Source organism: Antedon bifida, chromosome 2 (genome assembly GCF_963402885.1).
Source record: "Antedon bifida chromosome 2, ecAntBifi1.1, whole genome shotgun sequence".
NCBI lineage: Eukaryota > Metazoa > Echinodermata > Crinoidea > Comatulida > Antedonidae > Antedon > Antedon bifida.
The window spans coordinates 16,467,411-16,493,112 of NC_136227.1; the positions used below are offsets into that span (position 1 = coordinate 16,467,411).

Below are 25,702 nucleotides of genomic sequence, written 5' to 3' on the forward strand. Positions count from 1 at the left end.
TAGCTACCAGGAAAGCACAAAAGCAGACTAAGCCACTGTCACCAATTAGATGTGTACCTCCATTATGCTTGTTGTGGCCAGGTCTTAAATGTTGCGCTTTATATATAAAACTGAAAATAGTATAATTTCATCTATTTTTATATCTTAAATGTTTGTGTTTTTATGTTTTGTTATTTGTACAAGGGGTCCAATGTGGATAGAAGTGCTTGCCACCTGTTTTTTTCACTGTCTTGTGCCTTGTATTTTTCTTTCAGTGATAAAGTTTAATAAATGAAAAGTATATATTTCTACTACTCTAGTATGATGTTAATAAAAGTTTGTTTAGTTATCAGATTATTATTATATTATTAACAGATGAATAATTATATCATCGTTCAGATTCTGAAATTAATTACAATTACAGGGGATTGGGTTACCAAGCCATTATCCAAATCCGGTATTAGCCAATCAAATTTTCTAAGCAAATTGTACTGAAAGAAAGAGTACTCAATTATATTGACAAACCATCTAACAGACAGCTAAGATAAGATATAAACACACAATATACTTTTCAACACTAAAAACTGAAGAAGAAAGAAGTGAAACAATTATGTTGAAAAAAAAAATATGATGCTTTTAACAATCAGTGTGAATGTTATCTGCAAATATGCAACCAGAGAACAATTATAAAAGATCTTAAAAACAAATTAGTATTGATGTACTTTAATTAGTGTCAAGTAATTTAACGTTGTATATCAAATTCATTACAAAGGAAAACAAATTGATGTATACCTGGTCTTGGATGTTGACAGCATTGTTGCTAACAATGAAATGGAAAATTTCTTCAGCACTTTTTTCCCCTGCAATCTATGAAATAAAACATATAGTTCAATATGCATTCAGTTACATTTTTCATTAAAATACATATACTATAGTAAACATAGACAACAACATACATTCCATGTTGTATTAAATTACAGCCATTATATTATAATATTATCATTATAATAATATTAGATTGCCCAAATAAATAAGTTTTTTTTCTTCTTGTCTTAAATTTTGTATTTACATTAATTTTGTAGACATATGCCCAGCATTTTTCCTTCTTATGTTGTATTGTATGTTAATGTGTTGATATATTATGCTGGTCAAATAATTAAAGCAAAACAATCACATCAAATGAGCCAACATCATATAAGCACTACAGTGATTATTTTGATCCATTGTAATACTGTAAGTTAAATTTGTTGTCACTATTTATTTTATTTAGTTACTTGTTTTAATTCTATTTTGTTTCCATATCATAAGCTAATAGAACAATTTATTATTAAGTTGTTAATGTGATAGTGTTGCTATAATTTTTGCTGGTTAAATGCTATTATCCTAAAACAGTGTAAAATTGGCTACCTCAAGATCATTTTCTTCACAAAGATCAACCAGCCATCCATGGAGATCCATTGTATTGCTAAACTGAAAGAAAACGCAAAAACAATGTATAATGTTTAATATATTATAAAAAAAAAAAACAATTTTTCAATTCAAATAAAAATATTTTTATATAAAGTAAACTGCATTAATAAATACACAGCTTTTTTTCACAGACATTAAAACATGATGATAATATTATGAGTTATTTGAATACTAGTTGTAGATACTTAATGATAAAAATAAACTTGTGTGACAGCTCATCACAATGGCAAAGACGCAATCATTGGGATCATCTGCAGATTGTGGCTTTAAACTCAACCTAAATACTATCCCTTCCTCTAATGTCAAGAAGGACAAAGACAATAATCAATATAAATACAGTACTAGGACTAAAAGTACTGAACATGATGTTGAAATAGAGTAAATATATAATACAATGTCTCTTCTATGAACAATTTCCTCAACTAATGCCTCCTCTATCAAATAATATTATAATATTTTTAGACCTACAACACTTACAGTGGAGCAATGCTAAAATAAAAGAAATCCAAATTATGCAACGTTTCCTCTTCAAAAGTTGAATGCAAGTGGTTGTTGTACAGAAGACCAAACACTTTTATATCATTATTTATATAGTGATAACCAGTGCAATTCAATGGATTCTATACAAATTACAACATAGCGTGACTTAGTGTTTGCTTTGTTCTTATCATTTAGTTGATTAGAACTACAAACCAACGTGAATTACCATTTTAGGTAAACCAAACAAGGTTTGCAATATTATGTTCAAAATGACTTTATCAATTAAACTATACAATTTTATCAAAGAATTAAACAAACCATCTTATAATGCAAAATACCATTTTATCATTATTATACCGAATCTTAATTTTTAATACTGAATATTAACTGAGTTAATCTTTATATCGTTTTAGCTCTGTAATATAAATTTTCTCTGTATACTTGTTTTATCATATTTAGATTTCAACACAATATCACAATATTTTCTATAATCTTTTAACCTCAGAATGTGTAATATCACATAAATATCATATGGTTTATCATAATATGTGCAATAAAAGTGGGCTGCCCCACAAAAGAGAAAACAAAAATTACTTTAACATTGTAAAATTAATTAAATCTCGGTATCTTTTACATAGAATTGGTTGCCGTGCAAAAAATTGTTTAATATGACAATACAATGACTCATACTTTTCAGTCCATTTTTAGAATTTCTTTTCAAATTATAATTGGCTTATAAATCTGTATGCATGGTGACTAGGTAAAACAACAATCAAGCCTAGAGATTGCCCAGAGTTTAGGCTCTTACATCCCTAATTAGGGGTGAAAGAACCTCCCATACTCTTAACCCGCTTCCCACAATTGTGTAATTTTTACATTTACAAAAATTGTTTGCACTCTGATCCAAACAGTATTTCAGTGTTTATTTGCAAATCTACTCATTGCAGCCTTCAATACTACACTGTAAATTACAAATTTGTAAATAAATTGATCTGAAAATAGTTAGGGTAGTATTTGTTGCTTTAATATGAACTACAATGCAAACTTACAAATTACAGACTCAACTTGAAATCTTGATAACTATACTGACTTTACCAATCAACTCAAAATTCAACCAATTTGTAGCACCAACTGCCTACCACTCCATACAGTCTATTTCAATTTGTAGCACCAACTGCCTACCACTCCTTACAGTCTATTTCAATTTGTAGCACCAACTGCCTACCACTCCTTACAGTCTATTTCAATTTGTAGCACCAACTGCCTACCACTCCATACAGTCTATTTCAATTTGTAGCACCAACTGCCTACCACTCCTTACAGTCTATTTCAATTTGTAGCACCAACTGCCTACCACTCCTTACAGTCTATTTCAATTTGTAGCACCAACTGCCTACCACTCCTTACAGTCTATTTCAATTTGTAGCACCAACTGCCTACCACTCCTTACAGTCTATTTCAATTTGTAGCACCAACTGCCTACCACTCCTTACAGTCTATTTCAATTTGTAGCACCAACTGCTTACCACTCCTTACAGTCTATTTCAATTTGTAGCACCAACTGCCTACCACTCCTTACAGTATATTTCAATTTGTAGCACCAACTGCTTACCACTCCTTACAGTCTATTTCAATTTGTAGCACCAACTGCCTACCACTCCTTACAGTCTATTTCAATTTGTAGCACCAACTGCCTACTACTCCTTACAGTCTATTTCAATTTGTAGCACCAACTGCCTACCACTCCTTACAGTCTATTTCAATTTGTAGCACCAACTGCCTACCACTCCTTACAGTCTATTTCAATTTGTAGCACCAACTGCCTACCACTCCATACAGTCTATTTCAATTTGTAGCACCAACTGCCTACCACTCCTTACAGTCTATTTCAATTTGTAGCACCAACTGCCTACCACTCCATACAGTCTATTTCAATTTGTAGCACCAACTGCCTACCACTCCTTACAGTCTATTTCAATTTGTAGCACCAACTGCCTACCACTCCTTACAGTCTATTTCAATTTGTAGCACCAACTGCCTACCACTCCTTACAGTCTATTTCAATTTGTAGCACCAACTGCCTACCACTCCTTACAGTCTATTTCAATTTGTAGCACCAACTGCTTACCACTTCTTACAGTCTATTTCAATTTGTAGCACCAACTGCCTACCACTCCTTACAGTCTATTTCAATTTGTAGCACCAACTGCCTACCACTCCTTACAGTCTATTTCAATTTGTAGCACCAACTGCCTACCACTCCTTACAGTCTATTTCAATTTGTAGCACCAACTGCCTACCACTCCTTACAGTCTATTTCAATTTGTAGCACCAACTGCCTACCACTCCTTACAGTCTATTTCAATTTGTAGCACCAACTGCTTACCACTTCTTACAGTCTATTTCAATTTGTAGCACCAACTGCCTACCACTCCTTACAGTCTATTTCAATTTGTAGCACCAACTGCCTACCACTCCTTACAGTCTATTTCAATTTGTAACACCAACTGCCTACCACTCCATACAGTCTATTTTCATATTTAGTGTTCATTCACATAATATGCTTATTGACTTTAGCTATGATGTCACAACAACTTTGCACGGTCTATGCACTTCTTTCTGTTGATGTACAATTCACAATACTCTGTGGAATTTCCTTTAGAATTCCGTTATTAAATTTCTATAAAACCCCTAAAAAGTACTAGAGGGAAACAAGCTCAGCCCAGTTTTTATTGGCAAATAATAGCTATTTTAGCCTAAAAATTAGTATTAGTATTAATAGTATTTTAATTTAATTACTACACATTTGAGGAAAATTCTCAGTATGGTAACTAGAGGACTGAAAGTTTAGACAGGAAAAATAATAAAACATTTAACACATTAGATCTAGTATACCAATTGATTTCTGTAGGTCTGTTAGTCTTTTAAACATTTAACACATTAGATCTGATATACCAATTGATTTCTGTAGGTTTGGTAAATCAGCTCTAACCTGTTACATGTTTAAAAGACTGACAGACCTACAGGAATCAATTGGTATACAAGATCTAGCCTGTTACATGTTTAAAAGACTGACAGACCTACAGGAATCAATTGGTATATCAGATCTAACCTGTTACATGTTTAAAAGACTGACAGACCTACAGGAATCAATTGGTATATCAGATCTAACCTGTTAAATGTTTAAAAGACTGACAGACCTACAGAAATCAATTGATATATTAGAATAGATCTAATGTGTTAAATGTTTAAAAGACTAACAGACATACAGAAATCAAATTGGTATATCAGATTTAACATGTTAAATGTTTAAAAGACTGACAGACCTACAGAACTGACCAAGCAGTTTAAAAGATACAGTAGGCCTAACTTTTCATTGACTATTAGAAGTCTACTAAACTATCAGGCTATCACAAATGTTATGTTAAAGGAAATAGAGTTAAACTATATAAAAGTGTTCTCCTAAATCTACATACTGGTGATCATTTTCTCTTTTAGGCTTTCTGTTGTTAATCTACATACTGGTGATCATTTTCTCTTTTAGGCTTTCTGTTGTTAATCTACATACTGGTGATCATTTTCTCTTTTAGGCTTTCTGTTGTTAATCTACATACTGGTGATCATTTTCTCTTTTAGGCTTTCTGTTGTTAATCTACATACTGGTGATCATTTTCTCTTTTAGGCTTTCTGTTGTTAATCTACATACTGGTGATCATTTTCTCTTTTAGGCTTTCTGTTGTTAATCTACATACTGGTGATCATTTTCTCTTTTAGGCTTTCTGTTGTTAATCTACATACTGGTGATCATTTTCTCTTTTAGGCTTTCTGTTGTTAATCTACATACTGGTGATCATTTTCTCTTTTAGGCTTTCTGTTGTTAATCTACATACTGGTGATCATTTTCTCTTTTAGGCTTTCTGTTGTTAATCTACATACTGGTGATCATTTTCTCTTTAGGCTTTCTGTTGTTAATCTACATACTGTTGATCATTTTCTCTTTAGGCTTTCTGTTGTTAATCTACATACTGGTGATCATTTTCTCTTTTAGGCTTTCTGTTGTTAATCTACATACTGGTGATCATTTTCTCTTTTAGGCTTTCTGTTGTTAATCTACATACTGGTGATCATTTTCTCTTTTAGGCTTTCTGTTGTTAATCTACATACTGGTGATCATTTTCTCTTTTAGGCTTTCTGTTGTTAATCTACATACTGGTGATCATTTTCTCTTTTAGACTTTCTGTTGTTAATCTACATACTGGTGATCATTTTCTCTTTTAGGCTTTCTGTTGTTAATCTACATACTGGTGATCATTTTCTCTTTTAGGCTTTCTGTTGTTAATCTACATACTGGTGATCATTTTCTCTTTTAGGCTTTCTGATGTTTTTTTTTTCTATGCTGGCATTAACAACAGTTGTTTCTATTAGCTAGCACTGTCTGAATTTAATAAAACTGTCAATCATGAGCAAAACTAACACAAAATGTAAGTTTAATGTTAAATCTTTAAACATCATAAACACTAACTTTCTACTAACTAAATGACATCCTGTTGTAACAACCCATTTAATTTTCTTCTCTTGTATCCAAACATTTCAATTCTCAACCAGCTTATTTCAGCTTCCTTCTTCCTTAAAACTCTTAATAATCAAAATTATAAAATAATAAAATAAAATTTATAAAATGTATCTATAAAACCAGCAATATACTGTATTTCTTACTGTACTTACATAACATCTACATTGCAAACTTACATATTATTGGCTAAACTGGAATAATCTGGTAATTCACAATAACTGGACTGACTTTCTAGTTGTCTGAAATCAATCAATTCATAGCACCAACTGTCTACTCTTTAGAGTATATTTCTATTATATAGTATTCACAATGAATAGTACCTAACTTTGATATTACAAAAACGTGTCCACGGTCTATGCACTTATTAAATATAGAAGCACAATACACAAGTATTCTATTGAATTCTTTAGAATTCTATACAATTCATTTACAAAACTCCTACACATGATTTCCTTTGGAATTGTAATACAAAACACAAGAAGTTGTTAAGTGTAGTATATAGACATAATATGATTCATACAAGTATCATTAAAACAAGTTTCAATAGAAAATCATTGCTATACTGTAAGGCCTATAGCAAAAACATATCGTACTATGTTGTCTGACATTTCGGTGGTTGGCGCACTTTTATGAGAAGTCTTCTTCAATGCTTTGCTATTTCTGCCTTTGGTGGCAAGGTAACAACCACAAGAGGCACTGCTGCCCAGTTATGAACCTGCAAAATAAAATAGATTACAGTAATGGCAGCTGTCTATGGAAATTAATGTTATTATGGCTTGGCACTAATGCAATTTATTAGTATGCAAATAATGAATGTTTGAGTTGTGGTGAGAAATGAATCATGAATTGAAAGATTGACTATTGTTAAAATAAGGTTGAACTGAGTTAAATAGAACAGTCAGTATTTCAACAGGAGGTTTTTTGAAAGGTTTGTTTAATCTTGAAAAACCATGATGCGGGCGAATACAAGATCAATAGAGGGCGGATACTCTACTATCTAGACCTATTAGTTACTATGATTAAATTCTGAAAATTACTCTTATTCTGCAGTGTGTGCCTGATATATGTGTATGTGTTACATCATAGTGGATATATTTATACTTTTACATTTCTAATTTACAATAGTTTTCCATAATTAATTATGATAGAAGTTAGTAATTTATTATCTTATTAATCTTTACCTTAAATGAAGTAAGTACTCGTCTAGGCTGACAACTCTCATAAATTATATGTGTCAATCGTTCCTTTAAAATGTTGTGTGTTGGGCTTGGAACAATTTGGTAAGGTAGAGAATGTGTTCATGATAAAAAATACCTCCCTGATACAAATGTAAGAAATGATGCTCTGCTAAAGGTATTAAACCAAGCTTTACAAACTTAAAAGGATGACATTGGGTAAAATGACTGGAAGAATTTTGGAGTTAAACATAAATCTGAGAAAAAAATATTTGCAAAACCATGTATAATCTTGTTGTATAGTGGGTTATACAATGGTTTAGCTTTTACAGCAATCTAATCAACCTGGACTGTAAGACTTTTCATGGTGTAGTGGTATTTTCAATGGAGTCATTCTTTATTCGTTTATGAATACTGGTGCACATTTACCCCACTCAGGGAATACAATCATGGAGGAAGTCTGTTTAAAGCCCCAATCCTTATGTTTTTTAGATCTAATTTAATAAGGTCACAAATTACATTCATCTTATCCTATTGCGATAACTTGTTTTGTCTTTAAACGGTTAAAAATGTGAAAAATAGCCGATTCAAATAAATTTAGTACTGCATTGTTTTCCTCTTTTTATCGTACAATAGAACGTACATTTAAAGCTACGTTCACATCAAGCCCGGATTCGGGCCGGTGGCCGGAGAAAAATTCGGTCCGCGTTACGTTTTTTGAACAGCGCGTTCACATCGCTGCACGAATTCGTTCCATCGGGTCACGTATTAAAATTTGAATCAGTGAAGTGGAACGACGTCAACAATGGCAGATTCCGACGACGAAGATATTGCCTTGTTTTGTTTGTTTTTATTAAACAGAAAAAGGAAAAGAACGGAATGGGTAAATACCGTAAACCAAAAAAGAAAGACCCATGGTCAATTTCAAACACTAATTAGTGATGACTTTTTGTCCGAGCCGGATAAATTTTACAATTACTTCAGGTTAGTGCTTTCAGCTGATAATATAGGCCTACCTAATTCTCAGTTCAGCCTCAGGCTGTATTTACGCAGACATGATGTTCAGCCTACTGTACTAATTAAGTACTGTGTAATAAAAATAGCGTATACATATCAGTAGTACCCTATTTTAGTATAGGCCTATAACAAATAAATAAAACGAAACCAACTTTAGCTTAATTAAACTGGCTAGCCTAGGCCTAGGTAGGGCCTATCATCTAGGTTTAGCCTATAGTAGGCTAGGTCTATAGCCTAGGCATAAATAATATATTTATATATAATTTAATTAAATGAAGGCATTTTGATTAAATTTTATTTTAGTGTTGTGTTTTTTTCAGAATGACTCCAGATCAATTTGAAATGTTATTCGATCTGGTAAAAGATGATATTTCAAAACAAAATACAAATTTCAGAGAAAGCATCACCCCACGAGAACGCTTAGCTATTTGTTTAAGGTATTTAAAAAAATAACATTTTCTGTATGATTTACATCAGCTTACTTATTCATTATTAATATTACATTTCTAATACATGGTGATTTTATCAAACTTAATATTATGTGCCATCATGTTCCAATTATTCAATTATACATGCATCAGAGGTAACAACTCTAATTAAAGCAAAGTCCTTAATATTTTACTGCAATTCAAAGGTTTCTTCAGATTTTAATATATTTTTTCTGCACAAATGAACTAATATGCATGTTTTAAGGAGGTCACAATATTATTAATAAATTTGATTGAGTGTTTTTGTTTTTTTTTCTGTAATTTTTCATTCCCTTATTTTTATCAGATTTCTGGCCACTGGCGATTCGTATGCGTCACTGCATTACAACTTTCGTGTTGGAAAAAGTACGATAAGTTCTATTGTAATCGAGGTTGCAGAAGTCATATGGACAAAACTTCAACCAATATACATGGCCCCTCCAACTCCAAAAGAGTGGAACGAAATTTCATTGCAATTTTCCAAGAAATGGAACTTTCCTAATTGTGTGGGAGCAATTGATGGCAAGCACATTGTAATTAAGGCACCAGACAACTCTGGGTCCCTTTTTTATAATTATAAAGGTACCCATTCCATTGTTTTAATGGCTTTGGTTGACGCAGCCTATAACTTTATATTTATTGATGTTGGTTCCTATGGCTCAAACAGTGACGGGGGAATTTTTTCTCGAATGCACTTAAAAAGTGCACTGCAAAACAACACTATTGGCATTCCACCACCAACAAACTTGCCAGGTATGCCTGAACTTGGTCCAGTACCACACCTAATTGTCGGAGATGAAGCTTTTCCATTAAAAGAGAACATAATGAGGCCATTTCCAGGTAAATTATTCTTTCACTATACAGTACTGTTAAATTAGAAAGGGATGATATTTATTTATGATAAAAGCCATAGGGCATAAGTATCAACTTTACAGTGGTAATGTATTATTTATGTGTACATTTATATATTCCAGGTAAAAATCTTCCAAAGCATGAGAGGATATACAATTATCGGCACAGCAGAGCAAGGCGTGTGTCTGAGAATGCTTTTGGAATTTTGTCAAACAAATTTCGAATTTTCCACAGGAAAATAGAACTGAAGCCAGCAAATGTGGACAAAATTGTGCTCTGTGCATGCATTTTGCACAATTTTATCCGGAAGACGAGTATCAACAACATTCAACCAGATCCTGTGGCCGATTTACCAGATAAGCCAGAACTTATTAATCTGGAGCATACTGGACACCACAGTAGTGGAGAGGCCATTGGAGTTCGAAACAAACTATGCAAATGGTTTAGTTCAGATGCTGGAAAAGTTACATGGCAAGACCATGTTTGTTTTGGCCATGCAAATTAAACTACGAATAAATTCAATAAAGAACTGAGAAAAATTTCTTTATTGAACTTATACGTGATGCATTTATTTAATAGGATGGTTATTATTATTGTTGATAATTATTGTTACTCGCGTAACAAATGATTTTTGTGTCTGAGGATAGCGTATGTTTCAGCCATGCAAAGTAAATTGAGAGAAAGTCGTTTGTCCATTAAAAAAAGAAGAGAAAAACAACATACAAGTTTTCATTTTTTAATATTCAATAGTTTTTTGTCTAGTTAAAGATATATTGTTTCATTTTTTAATATTCAAGAGTTTTTTGTCTAATTAAAGATATATTGTCCCCCAAAAACATGAAAAATGAAGATTAATTAAATCAGACTTTGAATGTTATTTTGTAGTTTTAATAAAGTTAATCACTTCAGTAGAAAAAACAAATGTTTTCACTTATAAAATGACAAAATAAATGGGTAAATTCAACCAAAAACTCATTGGCTGGCAGCCAATTTGAAATTTTTTTGCTTTAAATTACAGTTTTTTCAGGTAAATACATTTTTTTTTAAATCAAATTTTTGGTCAAAGTGGATAACTATTATGTTAACAATTTTTTTCAGGGGGACAATACATCTTTAAACATACTTACTTCATTCATTCTTCAATCATTGCTAATTCCTCCTCAATTTTCAAAACAGCATCACTAATTATTTTTTTAATCTCTATTTGCTTAAGTTTAGGGAATGCTCTAACAGTATGGCAAGTTGAATCAAAAAAATGTGTTAAGGCATCTTTCTTAACCCCCTTCTTGCTGTCAATGTAATCAACTATATAAGTATTAATATCAGATGATTTTCTTTTTGTTGCTGACTTGCTTGTACTAGCCTCTGAATCGGAGTCTGCCAAAACTGGTAATGAATTTGTTGTCTCAGAATCATCAATGACACCATCCACGATGCCGCTTAGTAACTCATTGTTGCATATGCCACTGACATCGGTGTCTGGCAAATTTCCTGTACTTCTGAAAGTAGAACAAAAATACAGTTATATTTTTTGATGCAATCTGCCCTAAAGTATAAAATAACGTAAAAGTATCATAGTAAAAAATGTATCATAGCGCACATAACCACCAAAGGCAACAACATTACAATTTTTTTAATTTATTTGTTGTGAGACAAGTGAAGGAAACACACAACCAAAACACAATGATGATCTTGTGTGTGTCAAAGAAATAGAAGAATAGTTCTTGCTCAATTAGTTAGTATTTTTAGAATTTTCAATTCTTAAAACAATTATTTTGAATTTGATTCAACAGTTTATTTAAAATGAACCAATTTAGTGTACAGTACTGTACCTCCTAGTGGTCACGAATGCATTCAGGAACTGCAGTTGATCTGCCCATTTGTATTTCCTGATTTTTCCAGTCAGGCCCTGTCCGCTTCTGCCTTCTCTAATTTTTCTTAAGTAGGCCACATACGCATCTTTAATGTTTGTAAATTTTTTGGAAGCAATTTGCCCTAAATAAAGAAAATTTTAAATAATTAATATTCTATTCAAGAATATGTAGTATCACACCGAATATACCAGTCATTAGTTTTGACTGATTTAGCCATCTAGTTAAAATACTGTGAATATTAAAACTAAAATAAAATGAATCATATTCACTGCTAAATATAACAATACAGGTAAAAAATTAAACAATATACAGTATGGATCAAATGCAGAATTATGGGGATTATTGAATAATATAAATGTGTACAATAATGTATATTGTATTGTTATTAGACTAGGGTAGATGTACCAGACTTCGGCAGGTTACAGGGAAATTCGTTATTTACGTGTATTTTTTAAAAGCATCACAAAATATTTTTTGGTAGAGTTTTTAGTATTTATATAAGTAGTAAATACAGTGTAAATTATCAAATAAATATTTATAATTAACAAACAATAATAAAAAATGTGTTTTTTATTTATGTACCAAACCTCGGCATGTGTGTGCCAATCCTCGGCATACGCTGCCCAAGCAAGCCCTGGAATTACGCGCGAGCGATTGCGCAATCGATCGTCGATGAAATAGCAGGCCTAGCTAGGCTAGGCCTAGCCATGGCCAGATGTGAAATAAATGAGTCAAAAAACAGCAATATTAACTTTATTTTACCAACAATTATATTTTGAAAAAAAATTAATAAACAACATTGCAAACAATTTAATTTAATTAGTTATTTCCGTTAGGTGCCGAAGTCTGGCACATATCATTAATTATCAACCAAACATCTTAACACCCCTCATAAACCCTATATTTTTTCATTGGTTTGAAAATGGAATATTCTGGAATGTTGCTACACTACAGTAGGAGCCTATTTCAATCCCAGACGTGTCCCTCGTGTGTAATTTTTCATGCCCTGGAACTTTAAATGGAACAGTCACGTGTTAGCTCATTGGTCTATTTTGCTGAAATGTCACTTCCGGTTTTCAGGTTTCAGTTTTTATGGCTACTGGCAGACATGTTTCGCTGATGTCTAGTAAACGATCGGTGGTTTTTATTTACCACCTATAAATAAAGTATATTATACGTTAAGATAAACAAAAAATATCAATTATTTAATTAATTATGACTAATATAAATACAACCTGCCGAAGTTTGGCACATTGCCGAAGTCTGGTACATCTACCCTAGGCCTATAAGTATAAATCTTATATTGAAAGGGTTAACATAAAAAGTACACAAAATAGAAATATTGTTCATTTTTACTGTTACACAACTGTACAACATTTCTTGTAAATGTTACACCAATCATAATTATATACCTAGGCCTAGGCCTATACTGAACAGTATTGTACATTTTTCTGTAAATACATACACCAATTGTAGTGTACACTCTTAATATGAATACTGTATTTATATCACTTACCAGATTCCAATCCAACTTTCGTGGCAATTTCGTTCCAAATATCCATTTTTCTTCTTCTATTGTCTTTATACGATTTATCCCCCAAATTATACAGTATCGAATTATTTTGGACCTCCATTATTAATTGTTCAATCATAGAGTCATCCATTCTTTCTAAAAATAAACAAAAGAAACCTTATTATTAAAACTACATTAGCCTTCCTAAACTAATTAATGATAGGGCTAGGCCTAGGCCTATTAATATTATAAATAATATTAATAATAAGCTAGCCTACATGCCTACCTCTGGATAACGAATAATACTCTAATAATAATGCTAGTTAGAAATCACGAATACAGCTAGGTCTAGTGCTGGCGTACGAATAATACTCTCCTCCTCTCCTAGGCTAGTTGGGCGTTTAGGCGCAAAGGCAAACGGAGTGCCTGTCGCAGTGTCGTCTGTTGTGTTGCATAGGAACACAGGACGCTGAAGGTGGGTATGCACAGAATTGGAAGTAAAGTAGATGTAATTATTATATTATTGGCCTAGTTTAGCCTAAAATAACAAACAGAAGTATACTTATCTTAATAAAATAACTTGCTACTATATTAATGTCCAAAATTTAAAAAAAAGCAGAGTATTTTTCCAGGACGATCTTTCGTCGCGCATGTTTTACATCTGTGATATTCACGACGAACGTAAAAATAAAGGTCATAGTACTCAACGCTGATTGGTCAGAAGAAAAAATCCGTACGATTTTACAAATGAAATGGCTTCCAAATCCATCACTCCGAATCCGTCCACCGGAGAAAAATCGTACGAAATCCGGACGGATTTGATGTGAACGCTTCTATTCTTTAACACTATACCCATTTTCCACGATTTTTTCTCCGGCCACCGGACCGGATCCGGGCTTGGTGTGAACGTAGCTTTAGACAAGGAATGACCTGGTTTCATGTTTTTAAACTTGTTAATATCAAAACACGTAGGGAATGGGACTTTGAGGATGGGATACCTTCCATCAGTGGTTTACTTACAATTGCGGCACACACTGTATAGTAACTAATGTATCACTTTTGCTACTGAGATATTTAACGAATTTATTCCTTAAGTTGTAGGAATTCGATCTTAAAATTCAAAATTAAAAGTCTTCTTGCATACCTCGCCAGTCGGAAAACTGCTGTGATATACTGCTGTTACAGTAAGAAAGACAGGTAGTAGTACCTAAATCTCAGCTAGCTAGCTAGCTAGCTAGGCCCTGCGGATCGGGGGCTTAACTTTAGCCTACATACTTACTTACTACACAGCCTACTATAAGGCTAAACTCATTCTTGTCTTGCTAGCTTAATAATTATTAATAGGCTTAGGCCCCTGTATTGTTGGAATGGCCTATTGTTATCCTATACAACAGTCACTGATGCTTTACTTTACCACCATAAAATATGTAATAAATTATTACCGGTAACTAAAGTTCAAAATATGTCAACAGTCATGGCTCCTGAAAACTTTTTTGTGCCCACACGTACACGTGTCCTACGACCTCTGCCGACGACTACCAGTACTTAAAGAGATGACCTGGAATCTTAAAAATACGTACCTGGGAAATTACTGAAATGACGTAATGTTAATCAAATTAAAAAAGTAGGCGTAATACCCATAATACAAATTTATCTAATTACAAAAAAAATCAATCTAAAACAGGATCATGGTTGAGATTACTGCAAGTCAGGATATACTATGTAATAAATATTGCAGACCTATCGGTAGGGATGTGCCCCTATTCATATCATCAATCGATCATCAAGTGTCTTAATCATTGTAATCTATTAACTAATTACTAAAAGACGCGTAATTTGGAATGACTATGATCAAATAATTCATACATCATCAAGTAAATCATCTATTTATCATCAAATAATCACCCAGCAAACACATAACGTTTATCTAACGTTAGTGTTTGGTTGTTGTTTGGTCAGGTTCACCACAAACGTTCAAGTGACGTTCGAATAACGTTCATTCAAAAAACTTTGTTTGTTTGACATTATTTTAACGTTGAGGGAACGTTTACAGTAATGTTCAAATATAACATTAAAATAACTTGTCTTGATAAGATTTATCTAACGTTCAAAAAACGTTAAAAATAATGTTTAAATCTAACTTAAACAGAACGTTTTTAATAACGTTTATCGAACATTAGAAGGACAATCAAAATAACGTTCAAAAGTAACTTTCAGTGAACCTTTTTAACAACGTTCATCTAACGTTAGGTTAACTTTCATAATAACGTTAAAATGTAACGTTACATAACAATTTGTAAAACCTTTATTTAACATTGAAAGAACGTTCACAATAATAATTAAATCTAACTTAAACAGAACGTTTCTAATAACGTTTATCGAACGTTAAAAGGACAATCACAATCAATGCAAAAGTAACGATTAGAGAACATTTTATAAACATTCATCTAACGTTAGATTAACATTCACAACAACGTTAGAAGATAACTTAACATTGAAAAGAGCGGCAATTAGAACTTTAAAATATAACATTTTCATTAACATGCATCTAACGTTGAAAGAACGTTCTTAGGAACGTTATAATCAAGCCGTGTACAAAACTTTAATCGGTAATGGAATGTACACATATAAATGTAACTTTCACAGAACTTGTATGATGACGTTTATCTTAAGTTAAAATAACGTTCACAAAAATGGGACAATAAATACTAGGGTATATTAAAATTGTGCAACAGATTAGAAAATACGACAGTTTTATGCTATGACCTACAGTAAATAAACACCTACATTCTTCACGAGGAGACCTCATGAAGGATCTTATTTCATGAATAATACGATTTGATTGGCTAGTTTTCAAGGCTTTGACCACTGAACATTCATTTGTTCAAATTTGAAACTGATGTCTCCTTGCTTGCACAGGACTGTGAAGTAAGCAGTGAAAAGTTGAAATTTCATGGTAAAAATGGCTCAACATTATGTAATAGGTAAGAAATAATTGTATTTATTTGGTGAGGAGTCTCATCTGTACTTCTAGGCTTGGCCCACTTTAGTATTAACCCGAGTATGCCAAGGCCAAGCATCTGTTAATCTTCTTAACTCATGTTCAGTTACTACCAGGTACATTTGTACAATTCTATCTATCAAGCAGTGGTTCAGACTAGTCACTTATTCAGTATTAAAACAACTATTTTTTAATGTATGAACTGTAATGTTTTGATGACAATAAATATATCACCATAGTTGACGAATTAATAAGATAAGCATCACACTTGATAGATTGTATAGTTGGTTGAAGATAAAAATGTAATTTAATGTTGTGAATAATAATGACGTGATATATTTCTATTTCCGACATCGGTACATGGCATCAAATGAAAACCTTTCTTGTAAACTGGAAAACTGTTATCATCATCGTCATGTAACCTGTAACCCCTTAAAAGCATGTGCGGATTAAAACGTACAAAATCATATTGATGTACAGTACTACCGACTGTGATAACAAAGGTAATCACTTTTGTCAGTTATTTCATGTTATATATAGTTACATTTTTCTATATGTTTACTCTTCTAATTATTACTTTTTTTTCAACACTTTAATGTACAAAATCTGTTACTAATGAATTTCTATTTGACAAGAATAATTAGCAAACTACAGTATTATCAAACAAAACATTTTAACTCCACAGACTGGACCACTGATATAGTTGGATTGAAGAGGAGCCATGTACAAGAAGTTGAAATATAATACAATTGCGAATAATTATAATAATTTAGATACAGCTCAAATCAGCAGTATAGAACTGTAATATAGTTACTGTGATTTAAAGTTATGGCCTGGCAACAAAGAAAATACTGTACCACGATTATTTTTATATAGTAATATTATTATAAAATGATTATTCATTATTTTGCCATGTATTTATATGTTGATGCAGTTTGCATAATAACTGTTTACTTTCTTATTTGTTTTAAAACTTGTCTTTCTTCAATAAAATCATATCAGATGCCGTATATTTTAGCCATGTGTTGTGTACAGTAGGTGAGGTTCCTAGAAAAATATGCATGCGAATTTTAATCAATGAACGTTTATACTATTTAACGGTGACTACCAACGTGTAAAAAATGTCAACAACCAACGTTTTGAAGATTACAAATAGAGTTCAACAAACACTAAAATGATGTTATATGGATGTTAATTTGAACATTAAACTAACGTTACTAATAAGGTTTAAAGAACGTCAACAAGGGTCAACATTTTTACGTTAAGGTAACGTTATTTTACAACATCTAAATAACGTTACCATAACTTTCAATAAACATTTAAAAATAACGTCATTTAAACATTATTTCGAACCTTCAAACAACGTTATTATTAACATTTAATGAACGTTTACAAGGGTCAACATTTTGACGTCAATCAAACGTTAACTTGTAACATTCAACAAACGTTTAAAAAATCACCCTATTTGAACGTTATTTTAAACCTTCAACAAACGTTACAAAAAACTTTCAAAGAACGTTTACAAGGGTCAACATTTTTACGTCAACCTAACGTTAATTTGTAACATTCAAAAAACGTAACAGTAACATTCAAATAACGTTATTTGAACGTTAAATTGTTTGCTGGGAGATATATCTTTTATGACCATAAGCTAAGGTGTCTTCCCAAATCGTTTCGTATTGAAGTTTTTTATTACGTTTTTTTAAATTTTGTTCAATGTTACATCCTAATCATGATTTTTAATCAAATTAATATCGCAAAATTATTTTTTTCATTATTTAAGGTGTCAACATAGGCCTAATCATCGAAATGGAATTATTTTGGCCACGTTAAATACAGATGCCATTTAAATGTCACATTTAGTTATCCATTTTGACAAAAAATAAATTTACCTGAAAAACTGTAAGTTTAAAAATAGTCAAATTGCTGCAAGCCAATGGGTTTTTGGTAGAATTTAACCATTTTATTTTGTCATTTGTCGTTTTTTGACGAAAGTGATTAACTTATTAAAACTACAAAATAACCTACCGTATTTATTCGAATAAACGCCCCGCTTTGAATGACGCCCCGCGTCCTCCATAAAACATCGTTTGAAATCAACGCCCACCCTTCCACCTCATCAAATAATAAACGCCCCGGGGCATTTTTCCCTCAAATAACGTTCCGTTATTATTATTAGGCCTACTCTTCCTAAATAGATCTATCAATATACCTTTCTCAAACAAAGCTTGAAATTTAGGCTTAACGACGGTACACTCATAACATTTGAACAATAAAAACCAAATGGAAACAGCAAAGGTCATCTACAAATTACATCTTTCCCAATAAGTTAAATTGGAGGAAGAAAAGACTTTCTATTAGGTTCAGTATTCCGTCGTGGATAAGTGACCAGCTCGGATTTTTTGCGATATATTTATGAAGGGGTCTGATATAACTAAATTAAATTTCATTAGTTTCCTAATTCATTCTTCATTTTCGCTATTACCTTTAATTGTCTGCACTCAATAAATTACTACTGTATTTCTATCATAATTACTCGTATCATAACTATCATTACCATTAGTCTATCATAATTACTCGTATCATAACTATCATTACCATTAGTCTATCATAATTACTCGTATCATAACTATCATTACCATTAATCTATCATAATTACTCGTATCATAACTATCATTACCATTAGTCTATCATAATTACTCGTATCATAACTAGGCCTATCATTACCATTAATCATTATAATCATCTTCCGTTTTTATTTCAATAATTAGACAATCAGTATCGGAGCATGTCATTTATTTTCACCTTCAGATTACTATAAGTAAATGTCATACATTCACATTTTCTATTTAATATAGCAATTCCACATATTGGTTTATTTAACTTGATGGTTGTATAATTCATTTGTATAGCAGTGAATCCATCAGGATAATATATATTTAAAGTTTTCAAGTTTTGTTTACTTTTTATTTTCATCCTCATTCTCCATATATAATAATAACAATATATTTATTTTAATAGAGTTGTGACGCTTCGACCGATTGGTGTTAAAGAGTTTGTACATTCTTGGTAATGTAACTTTAATCAAAAGGCATTCAAAAGGGCAGTTGTTGCGGTCGGTAAGTGTCTCACATAATAGTTCCGTTGTCAATATAGACCACCTCCTTTTTTGTATTTCCATTTTTTGTATTAAGTTGGTAATTATCAAATTCTGCAAACTCACTGGTCTCATCATTAAGCGGTTAGCTCCAATCTAAACTTTATATTTATTTAGAGTAGCTTCATCCAGTTTATTATTTATAACATTCATGAGGAATAATCTAACTATTTAATGTTGTTGGTTACGATGATTATGATGTATTATCATATTATTGTATATGGTCTACTGAGCAATTTTGTATTACACACCAGTTATCGTGACTTTTTTTTACTCATGATGTTTGCTTACTATTTATCATGTTCACTTCACCATGATGAGTTGTTGTTTGCTTACTATTTATCAGGTTCACTTCACCATGATGAGTTGTTGTTTGCTTACTATTTATCAGGTTCACTTCACCATGATGAGTTGTTGTTTGCTTACTATTTATCATGTTCACTTCACCATGATGAGTTGTTGTTTGCTTACTATTTATCATGTTCACTTCACCATGATGAGTTGTTGTTTGCTTACTATTTATCAAGTTCACTTCACCATGATGAGTTGTTGTTTGCTTACTATTTATCATGTTCACTTCACCATGATGAGTTGTTGTTTGCTTACTATTTATCATGTTCACTTCACCATGATGAGTTGTTGTTTGCTTACTATTTATCATGTTCACTTCACCTTGATGAGTTCATGTTTGCTTACTATTTATCATGTTCACTTCACCATGATGAGTTGTTGTTTGCTTACTATTTATCATGTTCACTTCACCTTGATGAGTTCATGTTTGCTTACTATTTATCATGTTCACTTCACCATGATGAGTTGTTGTTTGCTTACTATTTATCATGTTCACTTCACCATGATGAGTTGTTGTTTGCTTACTATTTATCATGTTCACTTCACCATGATGAGTTGTTGTTTGCTTACTATTTATCATGTTCACTTCACCTTGATGAGTTCATGTTTGCTTACTATTTATCATGTTCACTTCACCATGATGAGTTGTTGTTTGCTTACTATTTATCATGTTCACTTCACCATGATGAGTTGTTTTTTTTCGGCGTGCTTACAGTTCCTCAAAGTATTTGGATCTCTTTCTGGAAGTATACTGATTCCTGCACGGTGCATTTAATTACGTACTTTTTAAGTCTAGAGAAAATTTAAAGACACGCATTAGTACACATTGCACTAATGAGGTGACCCACAGAATTCCGAAAGAATCCGTTGCATTTTAATATACAGTTTCGAATGACGGATGACGAATAATGATTTGTTGATAATAATGACGATAGTGACAATGATAATGAACACGAACGGCAATGATGATGAACGATGACGTGTTATTTAAACGGCAACCAAAGAGATGCGGATGCAATACTTGAGGTGTTCTCTTCATACAACGACACAGATTTAAAATGAATTAAGCTCAAAATATACAAATTATTATCACGGTATTCAAAATATTTCATGGAATTATCCCGCTTTTATTCATTTATAATTATTTTATCAAATATAAACAATTAGATACTTTAAATTCAAAATAGTGATATAAAAATATTTAAAATGTGTTTTATAATTTTCCTTTCGTAATAAAACGTCCATAGATATTTAACTACATCACACAATACATCTGCTTTGGAGTACAATATAACCGACAGATAGTTAACACTACATTTTATAAACTGATTCCTATATTATAATACGGTCTCATAAAATATTAAAAACTGATTCCTATATAATACGGTCTCATAAAATATTAACAACTGATTCCTATATAATACGGTCTCATAAAATATTAAAAACTGATTCCTATATAATACGGTCTCATAAAATATTAAAAACTGATTCCTATATAATACGGTCTAATAAAATATTAACAACTGATTCCTATATAATACGGTCTCATGAAATATTAAAAACTGATTCCTATATAATACGGTCTCATAAAATATTAAAAACTGATTCCTATATAATACGGTCTCATAAAATATTAAAAACTGATTCCTATATAATACGGTCTAATAAAATATTAACAACTGATTCCTATATAATACGGTCTCATAAAATATTAACAACTGATTCCTATATAATACGGTCTCATAAAATATTAAAAACTGATTCATATATAATACGGTCTCATAATATATTAAAAACTGATTCATATATAATACGGTCTCATAAAATATTAAAAACTGATTCATATATAATACGGTCTCATAAAATATTAGCTGTTGTACAATCATAAAATAAATGGCTTTCATTTTCAATCTAGTTTGCATGTTTTACTTTCTTTTGATTTAATAAGTTTTTGTTTCAGTTTATTTGTTCCATCTTTCTTTTTAGAATATATATATATAAGGGTTGTGAACACATAGGACACATTTCAGCTGAGACTGGGCATAATGAGAGGGTAACCAATCGATTTGTGTGATTCACTAGATGTATCACAATTGAATCCCGACATATAGATGAGTGGAAATAGATGAAAAATAGGCGTTGAGTCGAACAAATTGCAACAGTTTGTTTTTTTGCTGAAACATGCTCAACTATATGTAGATATTATCATATCCAAAATCTCCCCTGATCTGCCCATTATAAATTACCTAATTTGAATAAAATCAAAATGGCTGCCATTTGACAACTTTCATCCCAATTATCTCTTAAACCATAAAGAAATTGGTATAAGAATGTATTAAACACGAATATAAACATGACCCCAAAGATTCAGAATAATGTATTTGATTTGTCTTTGGGGTCAAGGTCAAAGGTCATTCCAATACGCCATCTAAAATATGCTAATTATCTCTTAATCAATTAGGTATTCTGAATAAGAATGTACAAGTACAAATTGTGCAAGTACAAATATAAACATGACCCTTAAGATTCAGAATATCACATTTGATTTTTCATCTTACCCTGGGGTCACTGGGTCAAAGGTCACAATATAAAAACATTAAAATTATCCTTTAAATCAATTTGCATAGTAGTTTTACAACTACTGTACTAAAAACATAGCATATACAGTACAGACATTGCAGCAGATTGATGTCTGCACACTGCGTCCACATCCCTCCCACCAAGAGATTACTAGGTCAATGATTTTACAAGTACAAATATAAGTAGTATATAAGGGAATACAGGCCGTTTTATACACCCAGGGCAGGATTAATCCAGGCCTATATGGAATGTCATATCCCCAGGGTATATTTCATATTTTCTATTGTTTAATTTCCTGCTATTGTATTATTAATTAGTGAAAGGTCATTCTTTTGTAAGGGTAGGGGTTTGTTATTTTGGCGGGGTTTTCGTTTTGGCCTGGGTTATATTTGTAGTTAGTGATGAATTTGTATTAAAAAAATAATGAAGGTAATTCTTTGTTTGAGGATTGCTATTTTTAGGCGGTTTGACCATTGCTCTTTTGTTTAGTTTATCCTAATTTCTTTTGTTCATTGTTCTTTTTGTTTGGTACAATAATTTTTGTTTTTGATATTTTAGCGCCGTTTCTTTTTAGACATTGTAAGAAAAGGGACTGTTTTTTGTGTTCTTTCCAATTGCCTCGTCTATTTTAGCGTAGAGTTACAGTATTTCGCTATGTCTGGAAGTATAGATTTTTCGCAAGGTAGCTGTGTAGATACAGTTATAATTATTAGCGATGATGAGGAGACTGTTGTTACAGGTAGCGATATCGGTGATCGGTACATGCGGACCAATGAGGGTGTACCCGTCGACGTTGATGAAGGAGGTGAGAGGGGTAGTCGGGCTACAAGCTGTATATTTACGTACGTAGACGAGGTGGAGAGAGAATTTTTATTAAAATTGGAATATTTAGCCAGAGAAGTGTTTGTTTCTCAAGTGTTAAACAAGTGTTGGATGTTAAGTAAAGCGGCTTGTTATGGTTGCGAATTTGATAGGCCAGGTCAAAAAGATCATGACTTCTGCTGTATGAAATCTCTAGAAGAACAGATTGACTATTTTTATCGGGAGGTGTTGGATAAAGAGTATGTTACAGACGATACCGTGTACAGTGAGCTGAATATGTACGAGGAATATTCATTACAACGCTATAGACATTTTGTTTACTTTCTCGTAAATACCTTGACTAATTCAGAGAACCTGTATAAGTTATTGTGTGAGGATATCTAAAACGTGTTTCGCACGTGTCACGGTAAACGATTGACCGGAAAACAAACAATTAACAATGCTTTAATCCGTACGTGTTGCAGGGAAACAATTGACAGAAAAGAAAAACAATTAATAACTGTATATATATATATATCGGACCTGATTCAAGCGTAATCGTTCAGAGTTGTCAACGATCATTCGTTTCACTCTCTATAACTCTCTACAGTCTATAAACATGAGTTTCAACTGTTTACCTACTCCGAAATTAGCAATTGGTGAGAAGGCCCGTAGGACTATGAAAAGAGTTATGGGGAGTTCTAATGGTCAAGCTGATGAGTGTAGCAGTTTTAAAATACCAACGATGGCTTCTACATCAGCGAATATATTGAATCCTAGAAAGTCTTTCAACGGTCAAACGAACGAGTGTAGCGGTTTGAGTAAAGCAACGATGCCGTCAAAAAGTAAAAAATCATTTCAATCTGCCTCAGGAATGAGCGCCAGGGATTATGCCGAAATGACCGGTGCTGAACCAAAGATTACCATAACTTCAACGAATCGGATTTTTCTGTCTGAAAAACGCCATGTAGTGGCCCAGCGCTGGGGTGAAGTTGTTTATGTATGCCTCAGAGAATTTTATCAAACGGAAGAAAATGGTGCCTTCAAACCTGGACCTCTAGGTATTAATTTACCCGTTCTGCTGTGGCAAAAACTTTTTACCAATATTGATTTAATTCTTCAAGCCCTAGACGGCTTGCAAAGAGACATTAACTTGGTGGAGGCAGTAAGAATCCCTCTTTCGGACACACCGATAATACATGTGGTAGTTAGTAGCTGGAAAGAAGAGCAGTTTGTATGTATTCGTCGTTGTTACCAGGCCGAAGAAGGAGGCGAGTTTAAACCCGGCAAAAAAGGTATAAACCTTCCAAAGAGACAGTGGTACAAGTTAATTGAACAACACGGTGAAATTCAAAAGATGATTGAAGAGGTTGATAATGATAATGCGGTTACCGTCGATGGTGGTGACGAAAACGATAACGGAGGACGTTTATTCAATTCAGAGCAACAATTGCTATCCCCTGATGGGTTATCTGTGCAAAAGATAACAGGGGAAAATTTAGATTGTGATTACCTTCAACTTCTTGATAAAGGAACAGCCGATACATTGTTTAAAAAATGTGAGGAAGAGATTGACTATTTTACCGGTGATCTTGCAAAGGTGAAAGTGTGCGGAAAGTGGTTTAATATTCCTAGAAAACAGGTTAGTTCCATTATTTTTTTTATCCGTGTTTTTGTATTAATGACTTGTTAATTACTTGTAGGCCTATATCGTTTCCTTTGTTTTTCTTTATTTACCGCTGGGTAGCTATAGGTGTAATTTACTCTTTTACTGTAAATGATTTTATTTGGGCGTGTTCATCTACATCTCGCCAAATAAGATTCTTAAATTACTATGTAATGTATGGTTTTCCCCTCTGCAGGTTTCGTTTGGCGATTCGGGCTTAACTTACAAATATTCAGGCAATACAGTACCAGCTTTACCGTGGCCACCATTCCTGACAGATCTCCGCGATCTTTTAAAAACGGTTACAGGACATTACTTCAATTTTGTCTTGGTCAATCGGTAAATATTCTTGTTTATTATTTTGTTTGTTTTAATTCTATTGTGCAAGTGTTATTTTACTTACATACACCCCCCTCACCCAATGAATAATTGGGGTTTTTTTTTTTAATCTCATGTTAAAATACTTTATTTTCTATTGTATTTTGTCGTTACTCTATAGATATGCTACTGGCAGTGATTACATTGGCGAACACAAAGATGATGAAAAAGACATGAATCACTTTAGTCCAATCGCCTCTGTATCATTGGGGCAAACACGTATGTTTAGATTTCGACATGGTGATGCGCGAGGTAAGAGTCCCAAAAGAATAATTGAGCCAGTAACTGTTGATCTTAAACACGGTACATTATTAATGATGAATTATCCCACTAATGAGTACTGGTACCATTCACTGCCTAAAAATCAA

At 32.3% G+C, this 25,702-nt stretch overlaps 1 protein-coding gene across 1 annotated transcript; it reads right to left on the reverse strand.

Moving 5' to 3' along the window:
- Positions 1 to 10,858: 10,858 nt before the first annotated feature.
- Positions 10,859 to 13,628, reverse strand: LOC144835169 (uncharacterized). Its single transcript, XM_078690230.1, has 3 exons — positions 13,404 to 13,628; positions 11,846 to 12,008; positions 10,859 to 11,512 (listed from the first exon to the last, which is right to left on the reverse strand). Exons 1-3 carry the CDS (start codon positions 13,549 to 13,551, stop codon positions 11,146 to 11,148), a joined length of 678 nt encoding a protein of 225 aa, XP_078546356.1. The 5' UTR covers positions 13,552 to 13,628; the 3' UTR covers positions 10,859 to 11,145.
- Positions 13,629 to 25,702: the final 12,074 nt, after the last annotated feature.

Excerpts from the sequence above, each read along its gene's own strand:
- LOC144835169 (XM_078690230.1), bottom strand. The coding sequence starts at position 13,551 with ATGGATGACTCTATGATTGAACAATTAATAATGGAGGTCCAAAATAAT. Across the intron at positions 12,009-13,403 it reads GAAAGTTGGATTGGAATCTG|GGCAAATTGCTTCCAAAAAA; the intron begins GTAAGTGATATA and ends TTCTTTATTTAG. Across the intron at positions 11,513-11,845 it reads GCATTCGTGACCACTAGGAG|AAGTACAGGAAATTTGCCAG; the intron begins GTACAGTACTGT and ends TTCTACTTTCAG.